This window comes from Microtus pennsylvanicus, chromosome 6, assembly GCF_037038515.1.
Source record: "Microtus pennsylvanicus isolate mMicPen1 chromosome 6, mMicPen1.hap1, whole genome shotgun sequence".
NCBI classification, from domain to species: domain Eukaryota; kingdom Metazoa; phylum Chordata; class Mammalia; order Rodentia; family Cricetidae; genus Microtus; species Microtus pennsylvanicus.
This window is the reverse complement of record NC_134584.1, coordinates 33,072,338-33,086,929: the sequence shown is the minus strand read 5'-3', so window position 1 is coordinate 33,086,929 and position 14,592 is coordinate 33,072,338. Positions and strand designations below refer to the sequence as shown.

At 41.7% G+C, this 14,592-nt stretch overlaps 1 protein-coding gene across 8 annotated transcripts in view; it reads right to left on the bottom strand.

Moving 5' to 3' along the window:
• Nnt (nicotinamide nucleotide transhydrogenase) overlaps positions 1–14,592 on the bottom strand; it is a 92,104-nt gene that overhangs the window by 69,731 nt on the left and 7,781 nt on the right. For all 8 annotated transcript variants that reach the window (XM_075976019.1, XM_075976014.1, XM_075976015.1 and 5 more), the window contains exons 3-6: positions 9,755–9,984; positions 7,994–8,211; positions 3,504–3,591; positions 8–96 (exon numbers count right to left, since the gene is read on the bottom strand). In XM_075976019.1, coding sequence (XP_075832134.1) covers positions 8–96; positions 3,504–3,591; positions 7,994–8,211; positions 9,755–9,984 — 625 coding nt within the window. The remainder of the gene's footprint in view (positions 1–7; positions 97–3,503; positions 3,592–7,993; positions 8,212–9,754; positions 9,985–14,592) is intronic.

Genomic DNA, 14,592 nt, shown 5'->3' with positions numbered 1-14,592 from the left:
TGCTCACCTTGTATCAAATCCTCGGACAACTGCGCCCATCGCCTTTGCTGCACCTGCAGAAGCGAGCCCAGCAACGCCACCGCCAACTATCAGGATCTGAGAAAAAAGAACAAGGAACGCTTTTCGTTTTGATTTGCCTTGGGTTTTGTTGCTGTTGTTGTCGCTGCTGTTGTTGTTGCTGCTGCTGTTTGGTTGTTTTGTTTTGTTTTTTTCAAGACAGGGCTTTTCTGTGTAGTCCTAGCTCTCCTGGACCTTGCTGGGTAGACCAGGCTGGCCTCAAACTCACAAAGATCCACCTGCCTCTGCCTCCCAAGTGCTGGGACTAAAGGTGTACATCACCAGGGCTTGTGATGGAATGTTTTAAAACTTGTTACCAGATGATGGTGGAAGATCACCAGCTGGCAACTCCTGGTGCCACTCAATCAGTGGTGCGAACTGTGGTGCCGGTCACCACATGGATGGAGTAAAGCGTCTATCCTTCAGCTAAATCATTGGGGTTTTTATATTGATCAAAGAAACGGCCTTTTCCAGCAGCCAATAACCTTCCCTAAAAATGTCCTGTCAGTCAGAACCTCAGAGCAAGCACAATCAATGCCACACATGTTGAAGACTAGCAAGTTCATTCTCATTGTACAGAAGCTACCACCAGAATGCCAGGATGGTATTCCAACTCCCTCTCCCTCTCCAAAGCCAAGACTTTCCTGGGTTCATAAAACAGTGAATAAAATGTCAATGATGGGCACAATTTTGACAAAATGTCCATGCTTCTGAATGCTTGGTAACCAAATACAGAACTGACAAACATCTTTAATGACCCATATCTGAAATCTGATGTGATATAAGTGAATCTCCCTAACCACAGGAGGATTAGAGCTGAGAGAACCCAAGAATCCCTGACCTGCACAGAAACACAGTGAAAACTGTGTTGCTTCTAGCCTTGACTGGGCTTTCCTGAGAAAAGAAGGCTTGTGTATCCCATAAATGGCTAGATGAAGGCAAATCCCTGTTCCTGTAGTAACAAAAAAGGTCACCCAGAGAAATAGGGAAGTCTGTAAATTCTCACCCTCCCATCAGGCCCACGGCTCCTTGTGCTTTTTAAGAAGTCAATGCAGGCAAAACTGTGTGCTCCAGTGACCTCCTAGGCAGTGCCTCAGAAGCCATGCCAACGGATGTTGATGATGGTGGTTTGTTCAGAAGAAGAGAAAGTCCACCTCAGCAAACAAACATCAGGGTCTAAGCTCCAAAGCCCCATCCCTGTTCTACACAAAAGTTCCAAAAGCACTTGAAAGAAAATATTAGTACCAAACGAGAATTTAAAAAGTACAGGAGTAGACCAATTCTCCTGTCAAGAAATAGTTCAGATGCATGAAATCACTCTAACCATATTCTTAAAAAATGGGAGGGGTTGAAGAACAAAACAATCTCTCAAAAACGAAAAGAATTAAAAAGACACATGGTTATAGTTAGGGGAGAGAAATCAAGAGATTTATTGTACAGCAAGATAACTAATAGTTAGGCTAGAAGATGGCTCGGTACTTTCTGTACAAACACAAGGACCTGAGTTCAGATCTGCAGCTCCCATGTAAAGAGCCAGGCACAGGGAGGCACATCTGTCTGGCCTGCAATAAGAGAGCCTGTAGGGTATCCAGGCATCACCCAATCAGACCTGTGTTCCACCTTGCTCATCATCACCCTCCAAAGCCTTCTTTCCCTAGAACATACAAAATTCTTCTCCATTTCATTATCTTTTATATGGTGTTTCCTTTGGCCAGCATCTTAAATCCCCAGTTTCAGAACACAGGGGAGGCTTTCCTATCCCCTAGCTTAGGAAGTTAGCATGTTCTCATTACACATCATCCCATCATCTGGTTCCTTTTTATAACTCTATTTCTATCAAATGTTTATCTGGGTTTTCCCATCCTCATCGTGCCCTGAACTGGAATGCAATGTTCATGCAGTAGGGACGGCGTTTATCTTGTTCAAGCTTGTTCCTCACACCTAAACTGAGTACTCAACACATCAGATGCATCAAAGTGATTTTAGTTCCTTCTAGACAAGTTTAAAAAAAAAACTCTATGTTTAAAATTAAATTTAAAATATTCAACATGATACGCCTCACAGGATCTAACCCTTCAATTTTAGAAAATTACTTCGTACATCAAACCAAAGTTACTTAAGCTGAATTTATTTCTTAGTGACGGTTTATTTATTTGTGTGCAAGGGGTGGGGAAGGGGGAAAGCATACCACAGTACACACGTAAAGGTCAGAGGATAACTCACAGTTGTTGATTTTTTTTCCTTCTACCAGTGGGTCCCAGGAATTGAACTCAGGTCAACAGGCTTGCAGGCAGAAGCCTTTACCACTGGGTCACTGAATTCAAACACTAGTAAACACGGTTACCTTTCTACCTTGTAATAACTTACTAGCTCTTCTGTTAAGCCTCCTGGGTTTTGTCTCACAGTTTTAATCCCTTCTTCCAAGTTTCCTCTAAACTTCCACACCTTTCTACAAAGATTCTAATAAAAACTAAGTTGCTGGCATGCACTTTAATGCATTCAGCCAGCTTAAGAACAGCATCGAGTTTCTGGCCAGCTTGAATGCCAGACATTTCCTTGTGATCTTACGCAATAAGATAAAGTTTCATAGTACAGATATAGAAAGCCTAGTGTCTCGTGTACCATATATCTATGGCGTTCACGTATACATTCTTCCTAAACACCCTGGCCTTCACCTCATGGACTTGCTTTTCTTTCCATGATCTATTTTCTCAAGGGTGCTTGGTGTTTTGCTTCTTTGTTTTTTTTTCTTCATAGATTTATTAGTAGAACAATTCTGAGTTTGTAAAACAAGTTTTAAGAACAGAAAGCAGCCAGATGGATTACAACATTTCCAAGTCCTGTTTCTTATTCCTCAACTCAGGGTTTTTATTTAGTGGACTCTATAAAAGGATCACAGCATAATCTCCTATGCTTGTACCCCCCATCCTGCTTGCCATTAGCCACTGTCTTTCTCTCTGTGTTGCCAGTCTGGATTCAGGGAGAAGCACCCTTCCACGGTGCTTTGATTGTTACATCATCTTCCATTATTTCCTCTTGACGCCCTCCGCACGAATGGCAAGAGTAAAGACATCAAAGTGTTTTCTACAAACGGTGTTTCAGTAATCAAGAATCACAGATTTACTGACTAAAACCTTGAAGCGTTTTAAAAGGTTGTAGGAAATTGGCCCACAGGGCAACCTAGCCAAAATCCATTTACGAATTAAAACAACCAAAAACTGGGGGAAAAAAAGAAAAAGAAAAAAAAAAGACTAGCGCTTCTAAAACAAGCAAAAGGCTCAAAGTTCCTCTTTCAAGCAGTGTTAAATGTTCAGCCCCACGGTTTTACTTTAGATTTCTAAGCGCAAAAGCATCAGTGACTCTAACACACAGCGACACCTTTGAAAATAACTCTTTTATGACACCTTCGATTCACCTCATGAAGAGACACTGGAAGCTGTACGCACCTTAGCTGGGGGGACTTTTCCAGCAGCTGTGATCTGACCCGTGAAAAACCTTCCAAAATGATTCGCTGCTAAAACAACAGCCTTATAGCTGAAAAAGTAAACAGAGAACTCTATAAGCTAAAAGGCAAGGGACCATACATTATTATAACCTGACAGTTACATAAATGCAGAAACATCGTGTTTGTATGTTACGCTATGCCAAGATTATTTCTAAGCAATGTGTATATACTTACCCCTCTAGCCTTCACAATCAGCCTTTGAACACGTATGATTACGACATCTACTTCATAGACACAGACACAAAGGTGGAAACACTTGCCCATGGGCCCCCAGCTAGTCTGCAGAACAAGTCTGAGCTGAGCAACATAGCTGCGCATGCAGACCCTCATCCAAGGAGCCAGCCAGGCCCTTCTTAACAAATACTGCAGACTTGACAAGATAGAAACAAGTAAAGACGAAAGAAGTTCCAGAGTTCCCGGGTAGAGGCTCCACATCTTCAAACCATGCTTTTAATTTTAGTATGTTGTTCAAATTTTCTTTAATGGCTATGAGTACTTATATCACACTAAGGGGAGGCTTAGATTATCTGTGACTCATGAGGGGAAAAGAAAACTACTTTTGCTCTACAGTGGAAAGAAAGCGTGGGCTCCTGGGACAGACCAATTGATCAGATTTAAGACCCTGAGCAAAGTCAGTCCTTACTTTCCTATATATACAATATGTTGTATCTATTTATACAATATACAATATGCATACACTATATATCCAAATAAATATAAAGAAACAATATATATTAGACAAAGTATGTATGCAATATATTTCCCATATAAACAATATATCTATATAATAGAGTCAAGAAGAGCATCAATTTCTTGAGAGTCATTGTGAGGACTAAATATGTTAATGCATGCAAAATACTAAGTGTGATTCTTGTCATATGACAACGCTCAGTAAATATAATTCAGCTATAGAAGCAAGTTACCCAATAAAAACTAACAGCGAGCCTCATCTTTTCTTACTAGGATGTTTGGGATGCACTACACCAATCTCATTCCCGTGCTAGCTTTACTTAATGAAATGCAACTATTTAATACTAAGACTCACACGCTGACTTGCAGCAAGCCCTCTCCCTCATAGTTTAATATTACTTAGTAAAAACAATTAGTACAAAAGCATGCTATCATCACTGCTATTATTGTAACTCAAGCACACTGGAACAGGAAGAATATTTTCAAGATAGAGACTGGGTGTTTCTGAACACTCTGCCCCGTCTAAATGTAACCTAGAGTCCTCAGCACCAATTAGACCTATTTACATTGTCTCATAATACTTTGTTTGCTCCAAAGATTCTGCAGCTAAACACACTGTTCCAGGGCTGATTTTGATACTCCGCCACCAACATGTGTCTTACATGACAGAATCTTTAAAACTCTGCATGGGACATTTTAAACCCCACATTGTGTAACAATCACTCTCCCAGCCACTAAATATGGCAGCAATTCCTTTTGGCCCCTGGCAGTCTTTATTCCACAAACAATTTTTTCAATAAATCATTTGCTACCTTATATTAAGGACAGCAAAAATGCATTTCTAAGCCGGGCGGTGGTGGCGCACGCCTTTAAACCCAGCACTCGGGAGGCACAGGCACACAGATCTCTGGGAGTTCGAGGCCAGCCTGGTCTACAAGAGCTAGTTCGGGGACAGGCACCAAAGCTACAGAGAAACCCTGTCTTGAAAAAAAAAAAAGCATTTCTATTTATTATTTGGGTGGGTGCTGGCGTATGTATTCTTGGTGGTGGTACACATGTTGGGGGACAAAACTTGTGGCAATCAGAAGCCAATCTCAGGTGTTGCTCCTTAGGAGCCTTGAACCTTTGTTTTTTTCCTAAGACAGGGTCTCACTGGGCAGTGGTGGTGCATGCCTTCCATCCCAACACTGCCTTCTAAGTCAGCCTGGTTACACAGAGAAACCCTATCTTGAGGAACCAAAGGGGGGGGGATGATCTCTCATTGGGACCTTGACTTTGGTAATCAGACTAGGCTGGCTAGTAAGATCCATCTGGCCAACACTGGCCGTACGAACTTGTGCCACCTCCCCTAGACCACATGGGTACTAGAGATTGAACTCCGGTTCTTCAAGCTTGTGCACCATGCATTATATTGACTGGGCTACCGCCGCAGCCCCTAAAATACTGCTAACTTGTTTTAACATCCATTCGTATGTGAACGGCTGAAACACAAAGTAGATTCTGCGGCGTATTTGATCCATGGCACAGTTTAAATGTCACATCTAAAACATAAAACTTGGGCCAGTGAGATGACTCAGAAGATAACTTGCCATGCGAGCCTGACAGACTGAGCTGGGTCCCAGGAATGGGGGCACAGATGTGTAATCCTAGCACGACTCTAGCATGAGGGGAGGTGAAGATGGGAGAATCACCTTGAAGATGATGCGAGCCTGCGAGCCTGCGGGCCTGCGAGCCTGCGGGCCTGCGGGGCTGCGAGCCTGAGGGGCTGCGAGCCTGCGGGCCTGCAAGCCTGCAAGCCTGGAGCGTACGGCTCAGTACAAACAAGAGATCCTTCCTAATAAGACAGAAAAAGTATATTTCTGAAAGCTGTCCTCTGACCACCATGTATGCAAGCCCATACTTACCATCCACACACAGAGAGAATGAGAGACTTAAAAAAACAAAAACTTAAAAACCTTCCAGTTCAAGCAAGATTCTGTAAAAGACTTTATTTATATTGGGTTTTTTTACACGCTTCGTTTTCCCTTCTAATACTTTTATTGGTGCCTCATTCACATTAGTTTAAATTTTAATTTAATTAGTTTCTTTGAGAAGCTGTTTTCCTAAGCATTACCCTGGCTCCGGATTGTTGCTACCCTTACAGGAAGTGGGTGCTCATTCCTGTCCCTCATGACACGGCAGGCTTAATTATGGGCGTACTCCTGCAAGCAAAGTGGATCTTAGAAAGCTCTTCTGTGTAACATGCTGCAGAAGACACTTGGAATCGTTCCCATTCTGTTCCCATTGCCTCTTCCTTTGATTAACAGCTTCCTTTCCAGTACAGAAGCTTTCTCATTTCATGGAGTTCTACTTGTTGATTGTGGGTCCTATTTCCTGAGTGACTGAGATCCTATTTGTAAAGTCCTTCCTCAGCTTAGACCCTGATTGTACTTCCTCTTAACTCTTAGAGATTCAGATCTAACAGTGAGGTCTTTGGTCCACTTGGAACTGATTTGAGTTCAGGGTAAGAGGTTAAGGATCAAGTTTCTTCTACCAGTAGATATCCAGTTTTCTTGTTGTTGTTGTTTTGTTCTGTTTTGTAAAAGATGCTCTCATTTTCCCATCTTTGTGAAAAACCAGTTGACTGTGGATATATGGAATCAGGGCTCTTGACTTTATTCTATTGATTGGTATGCCTATATTTGTCCCGGCACCATGTAGTTTTGCCATGGATCTGTAGTATAATTTGAAATCAAGAATGGTGATGCTTCCAACAATGTATTAATTGCTAAGGATGTTTGGGAAAGCCATATGGAAATCTACTACTTTTTTTGGGGGGGGGTGTATAGTTTCAAGATAGTGTTTCTATGTGAAACAGTCCTAGCTGTCCTGGAACTAGCTCTTTTAGACCAGGCTGGCCTCAAACTCACAGAGATCCACCTGCCTCTGCCTTTCAAGTGCTGAGATTAAAGGCTTGCGCCACCACTACCCAAAACCAATCTTAAGCATACATCAAGACTGAGGCTATCCCAAAAACTGACCGGGTGGTGCACGCCTTTAATCCCAACACTTGGGAGGCAGAGGCAGGCAGATCTCTGTAAATTCAAGGCCAGCCTGGTCTACAAGAGCTAATTCCAGGACAGGCTCCAAAGCTACAGAGAAATCCTGTCTCAAAAATCAAAAACAAAAAAAATCTGAAAAACCCTCTGAAATGCACCATTTCATGTACAAAAATTCCAAAACATATTTACAAACTACCTGTGTGTATAAAATACATGTGAAATATAAATAAATTCTATGTGCATACTTGGATCACATACACAAGATAATTCATTATATAAATATTCCAAATCTGTAAAAAGCCTGAAATCTGATAAGCTTCTGGTCCTAAATTCTCAGGGATTTTCAAACTGTATTACCTTAAAACATGTAAAAGAGCTAGTATCCAACTATGTGTAACCTATAAAAGCAACCATTTCAATCTAATGAGTGTATATACAACCTATAAATAAATACAGCTTCCTCATGCAAACACAGGCAGCTATTTCCTTTGGTACAAATATTTGCTTCTAACTACAAAGATAAGACGTGTAACACATATTACTGTGATTATTGTGACAAATAAAATGAATCATAAAAGCTAACATACATATAAAAAGCTCAGCCCTCAGCAGCTCTGACAAGGTAAAACTCTAGGAGACCTGCAGCATGAATGCCCTCCCTGTGCTTTTGTTCAACTGAAAGGAGAAAGAATATACCTACCCAGAAATGTTAGCCATGGAGCTGAGAGCGTCATACCCCTGAGCAATTGTGACTCTTGGAACTTGGTCCATTGCCAGAACTGTGGTCTTTCTTTCGGAAAGTTTATTTAGCAAGTCTGGATTCTGGGCGGGGTAAATGAAGCTAATGAGAGTTCCTGATGGCTTCAAGAAGTCAGCTTCATGAGCGCCTAACGCTGAATTAACCATGGGTGCTCTCACCTGAAATGAAAGTCAAACAAACCACAGATTAAAACCGTCGGCACCTTCATCGTGTCTTTTAAATAAACAGGACAATTTTTGTAAGGCACTATTGTCTAGATAATACTTCTGAGGTATATCTTCCATCAATAAATGTCTGCCTGAAGATGTGTCCTACCTACCCTGTGACTAGAGACCTGTGTGAACTGTTCTGAGGAAAAAGCAGAGACTCTGGGCAGAGCACCAGATCAGGCGTGACAACTGCAGAACACTGAAATATTAGCCTGCTGGCAGTGGTGGAACACACCATTGATCCCAGCACTTGGGAGGCAGAGGCAGGCAAATCTCTGTGAGCCGATCTGGTCTACAGAGCTAGTTCCAGGACAGTTAGAGCTGTTACTCAAAGAAACTCTATCTCAAAAGATTTTACAATGAACCTGGTCTCCTCAAACTTACTACTCTGTTAAAAATTAAGAGATATTAGAGGGAAAGGACCAAAACAAAAAAAAAACATTTGTTTTGTGTTCAGACTCAATCCTAGAACTGAGTGGTAGTGGGCATACTTAATCCCAGCACTGCAGAGGCAGAGACAAGCAGATCTCTATGAATGAAAGAGCGGCCTAGTCTACAAATCCAGAAGCCAGCATAGTGAAAAAAAGAAAAGAACAAAAGAAAGAAATTTCTGCTGTCTGGTATCTCAGGACTTTTCTTTCTTAATTTGTTCTTATGTGCGCTGGTGTTTTGCCGATGTGTGTGCTTATGTAAGGGGTCAGAAACTGTACATTCCAGACAGTTGCCATGTGGGTGCTGGGAATTGAAGCTGGGTCCTCTGGAAGAGCAACAGTGCTCTTCACCTCTGAGCCATCTCTCCAGGCCAGCTCAAGATCTTTAAAAGTCAGTTAGCCTGCTCGACGCCCAGCCTAACGCTACCTTGTCCAGGATGGCCATGCTGTTTCTAGAACAGCACCATGTCCGTGTAAATAATGAACTGCCTTCAGGCATCAGATGCTGCACATGGTATCCCGGGCTGGATTCAGTATCTTCTTTTCATCCTAGCAGTACATAGCAACCAGCAGGAAGTCTACATACACAGGGATCATATAGCGAAATTTTCCCTAGTCAGTTAAAAGAAAGTTCCACCCAGGGAATATAAAAATGAAGATCTCCATTTCCCTTCCAGGGTTAAAAAAAAAACGGTTACATTTCCTGGTACATAAAGAATATTCACAATATACAATCATTTCATTGAGAAAAAGAGCATGACTTTAAAATAGGAAAAGCTGAAATGGGTAATGCTTACTATAGTAGATATGCAAACTGTTCTGATTTGGTCATTGCATTGCATGTCAATATCACAGTGCATGAATATGGACAATTATTATACGCCAATTAAAAACAAAAAGAAGAGCACTAAGAAAACTGGAAAAGCCAAGTGTGGTAGCTCTAATCCCAACACCGGGGAGGCAGCTATCTGTGGGTCCCAGGCCAGCCAGGGCTACACAATGAGACCCTGTCTAAAAAAGGAAAACAAAACTAGAAATGGAAGAGAGAAAGGAGTGATTACTTTGACCACCAGATCAGAAGCCAGAACTTCCTTCGTCCCTTGGATTTGGGCCCCCGCTGCTCTGTAGAGATCGTCTGGGAACCTGGAAGCTTCGCCTGCTCCTGACTCCACCACGACGTTAAAGCCCTGCTTGACCAAGGCCTGAACACCGGCAGGAGACAAGGCTACTCGCTTCTCATTCTGGAAAATCTCCTTGGGGACCCCAACTGTCAGCTGCTTATATGGAATTCCTAGAAACAAACAAAACCAAAGTTTAGAAAAAGCGGAAGAGGGGACATCAGGACAAGGAAATGGGAAGTCTGTTCATCAAAACACACCTTGCACAAGTTGTTACTGAAAATAACGATTCACAATCATGATCCATTTACCTTTATTGAGAGTGATAAATTTTTGTACAAACCATCCTGAATGCATGAGATATTTCATTTAATTGAATGCCTCTCTCTAAAGGCACAGGATAAGCTTGCTCTAGTCCTAAGAGAAAAATCCCTGAGTTGAGGAATCACACAGCATGCCAGCCTCCCTCTGCCCTGTGGGGTTACAGTCTTCCTCTCCTGACCTTTAGTAAAAACAGAAAGAAATTGTTAAAGAATAGCTCTACAATCGATCCTTTAGAAGCTACCATGTCTCAAGTCCCTTTCCTGGCAATTTGGCCAGAGGAAACTTCCATAGATTTCCAAGCACTGGATCTTGAGACTCTAGCAGCAACTGATTAGGCAAGAGGCCAGCAACCAAGTCAAAGATAAACATCTACAGGCCAGGCATGAGAGAAATCCAAGCAGCCCCTGCCTATGACAAGACTTACAGAGGAATTGTGGGTTCAGGACAGTCTATTGTTGGCCAGTGATTAACCTACTATGTTGGCTCGTTTTATGTCAACTTGACACAAGATAGAATGTTTGGGAAGAAAAATTGGAGAAAATGGCTCCGTAAGATTTGCCTGTGCACAAGGCTGCAGAGCATTTTCTTGATTAATGATTGATGTGGATGGGCCCAGCTCACTGGGGGCAGTACCACCCCTGAGCAGATCGTCCTACATAGTATCAAAAGGCAGGCAGAGCAGCCATAAGGAGCAGCCAATAAGCAGCGTTCAACCATGACCTCTCTTGCTTCAGCTCCTGCCTCCAGGTCCTTACCCTGACTTCTCTCAGTAATGGAATGTGGCCTGAACGTTGTAAGCTGAAATAAACCCTTTCCTCCCCAAGCTGCTCTTGGATGTGGTGTTTTATCCCAGAAACCAAAAGGGAACTAAAGTTTCTACCCAATCATGCTCTCTCCTAGGGAGGTTTAAACAGAGAAGTTACAGAGAGAGACTAGGAGAGTGGATGTATGCTGGTTATTTGTCAATGCAGACATGAAACAAACATCAAAGAGAAGCCGGGTAATACTGGCAGACATAGTAATCGTGACTATTTAAAGAATGACAAGCCATAACTGGGAAACCCAGAATGCATTCTACTTCTCCAAGATGGTGAGAGGTATCTTGGGCTGCCTTTTATCTGAAAATCCATCAAGTAAACCCTCAACACAAAATAGAAGCTGATTGTGATTCTGTTCCATACAGCCTAAAAGAAAGCATGTAATACAAACATCTTTGTGAAGAGTTCAGGGTAGCTTTACCTATAGGACATTTGTATCTTCTCATGCTCTAATCAATATGAAACCATTAACACTTTGGCAGGAAACGGGTAAGACAGGATTTCTTTGTGTAACCCTGGCTGTCCTGGAACTCACCCTGTAAGCCAGGCTGGCTTCAAACTTACAGAAATCCTTCTGTCCCTGCCTCCTAAGTGCTAAGATTAAAGGCATGTGCCACCATGCCTGGTCAGTAACACGTTTTTTAATAGTATGTTTCTATATAGACTTTACTATAGTTCAAAAATTCCACTCTTGCCACTAAATATATAATTAAAAACTGAATCAAATTATAAATAATACTCTTATAAGTAAGAATAACTTATTGAGACTTTTGACAGATTAAGGCACCCTGAAAATACCCGCATTTGAGCATAGTCTTATATTCCCATACTATTTATACTCTAATAATTTACAGTATAGTAGAGGCAGATAAATATGTATTTCCTACCTGAAAAGAGATAAGCATAGAAGGATGGCAAATATTTAGATCCATGTGTAAAATTAAGTCAAATATGTACTTCTCTGGAGTTTACTTCTCATCTGATAGCCTCAAATCTAAGCTCCACATTTGGAAAGCCAAGGCAGCTACTAAAGATAGCAGAGTTGAACTAGAAGTATTTAGGAGAGCGATGTGATGGTGTGCACCTCTAATTCAGCACTCCGAGGCAGAGGTAGGTAGACCTTTATGAGTTCAAGACCAGCTTGATCTACATAGCAAGTTCAAAACCAGCCAGGGCTACATAGTGAGAACCTGTCTCAAAAAAGAAAAAAAATCATACAAGAGCAAACCTGAAATGGCTTCCATTAGCAAATGTGGTAACTTGAGAATCAAAAGGAATTAATGGGGACTGGAAAGATACACGGGCTGCTCTCCTAGATGACCAGGGTTCAATACCCAACATCTACATGGTGGATCACAGCTGTCTATAACTCCAGTTCCAGGAGGTTTTCTTCTAGCCTCCCTAAGTACCAGAAACACATGTGTGCGCAGCTATTCATGTCAGCGAAAACAACCATAAAATAAAAGGAAAATTTTTAAAGAATAATGGTGTGGTGCACTTCTAAAGTATTATAATCCATGAGGTCACATTGATTATCAAAAAAGTACTTAGAATTTTAAATGGTATTGCTCAACTTAGAATATACAATGGATGGGCAGAATAACAGCTTCCCAAGAATATCCACATCCTGACTCCTACCACCTCTGAATACATTATCCATGACACAGGAGAATTATGATGCCAGATGAACTTAAGATTGCTGATCATTTGGCCTACAGCAGGAAGAATATTCTGGAGCGCTATGATGTAATCACAGAGTCTTTACATGTAGAGGAGGGAAGCCAAAGAGTCCTAGTCAAGGAATGATGAGAAGATGCCACACTGAGGCTATCAAGATGAGACAGGGCCACAGCCTGATCAACACAGGAGCTCTTCAGAAGCTGGAAGAGTATAGGAGACAGTTCTCCCCAACGATTCCCAGGACGCGGGCAGAATTGCCAATATTTGGACAGAGGCCCAGTGACAACTCCTTTGGACTTTGTCTCCCAGAGGTTAAAAAGCCAGTAGGCTCATGATCATTTGTTACAGCAAGAATAGAAAATCGATACACAAGGGAACCAACTGATTGTTAGCAGAACTAATAAGGCATGGGAAGGAGCGTTTATTCATGGAGATGGCAAGAAACTGTGCTTCCTTTATCAAAAAATTCTAGATGATAAATGAAGAATGATGGAGTCTCACCATTTCTAAAGTCCTAATAAAATCACGAATTTGACTAAGGACCATCAATCAAAGCATCTGAAAGTATCTGAAGGAAAGAAAGCTGATGGTAACTTCATATCAGACAGATCACAAGGACAGCACCTACACTGACCAAGGGGTCTTCCTGATGAAAAACAATAATATATAATACTACCAGTATTCTGTCAGAAATGTATCCTTAAGTTGACAGAGCCTCTGGGTCTAGTTAAATGTTACCAAAAAAAAATATGAGGAAAAGAAACTGACTCAGTCAAATCAATCAAGGGAATGCCATCTGTCAAATTTAGAGCACTGGGAATTCTACCGAATAAGAACGGCATTCTTCAACAAGTAAAGAGAAGAAAAGTAGCTGGGCGGTGGTGGCACATGCCTTTAATCCCAGCACTCAGGAGGCAGAGGCAGGCGGATCTCTGTGAGTTCGAGGCCAGCCTGGTCTAGAAGAGCTAGTTCCAGGACAGGAACCAAAAAGCTACAGAGAAACCCTGTCTAGAAAATGAGAGAGAGAGAGAGAGAGAGAGAGAGAGAGAGAGAGAGAGAGAGAGAGAGAGAGAGAGAGAGAGAGAGAGAGGTAAGGAAGAGGGGCTGAAGATATAGCCAAGTGGTCACGTACCTGGCCAGCCTGCTTGAAGGCCTAGGTCTGATCTCCAGTAATGAAAAAGTCTCTTATATGTCAAAAAAAAAAGCCCTAAGAAAAACGCCAAGCAAATGTAGCGCATGAACTCTGGACCATTCTTTAAACAAGCCTACTGCTAAAAATAGAAGCAGGGACTTTGTTGACTCCCAAGGGAGGCCTTACCTCCTCTGAGGAGTGGGTGGGAGGTGGGATGGGTGGAGGTGGGAGAGACATGAAAAGGAGAGGGGAGGAACTGGGGCTAGTATTAAAATTAAAAATATTCTAAATAAGAAAAAATAGAAGCTAAGTACGGTGGCACACACCTTTAATCCAAGTACTAGAGAGGCAGAGCCAGAACAGCCTGGTCTACACAGAGTCCCAGGAGAGCCAGGATTACATTGAGAGATACCCTACCTCAAAAAGGGAGGGGTAAGAAAGAAAAGGAATACTGACTGGAATTACTTTTCATGCGTTTCAGTGTGGTAATTAAATTAATTTGTTATTGTTGTTGCTGTTTTTCTAGACAGGGTTTCTCTGTAGCTTTTGGAGCCTAGAAATTAATATTTTATTATAGAAAAAGAATACTTTTTTTAAATACCTGGGAAAAAATAAAATTTAAAAGTTAAACATTGTAATGCAGAGATTTTAATGTCTATAGATTTACTTACAAGGACAACCCTCATGTCCTGAACACGGTCATTTGCTTCTATCTTTTCAACTTTACCACTAGGTGATCTGGCTTTCCAGAGCAGACCAAAGATAAACTTGGGGAAAGGTACGATGCCAACAGTGATTTGTCACCCAAGAACATGGAAAGTGGCCAC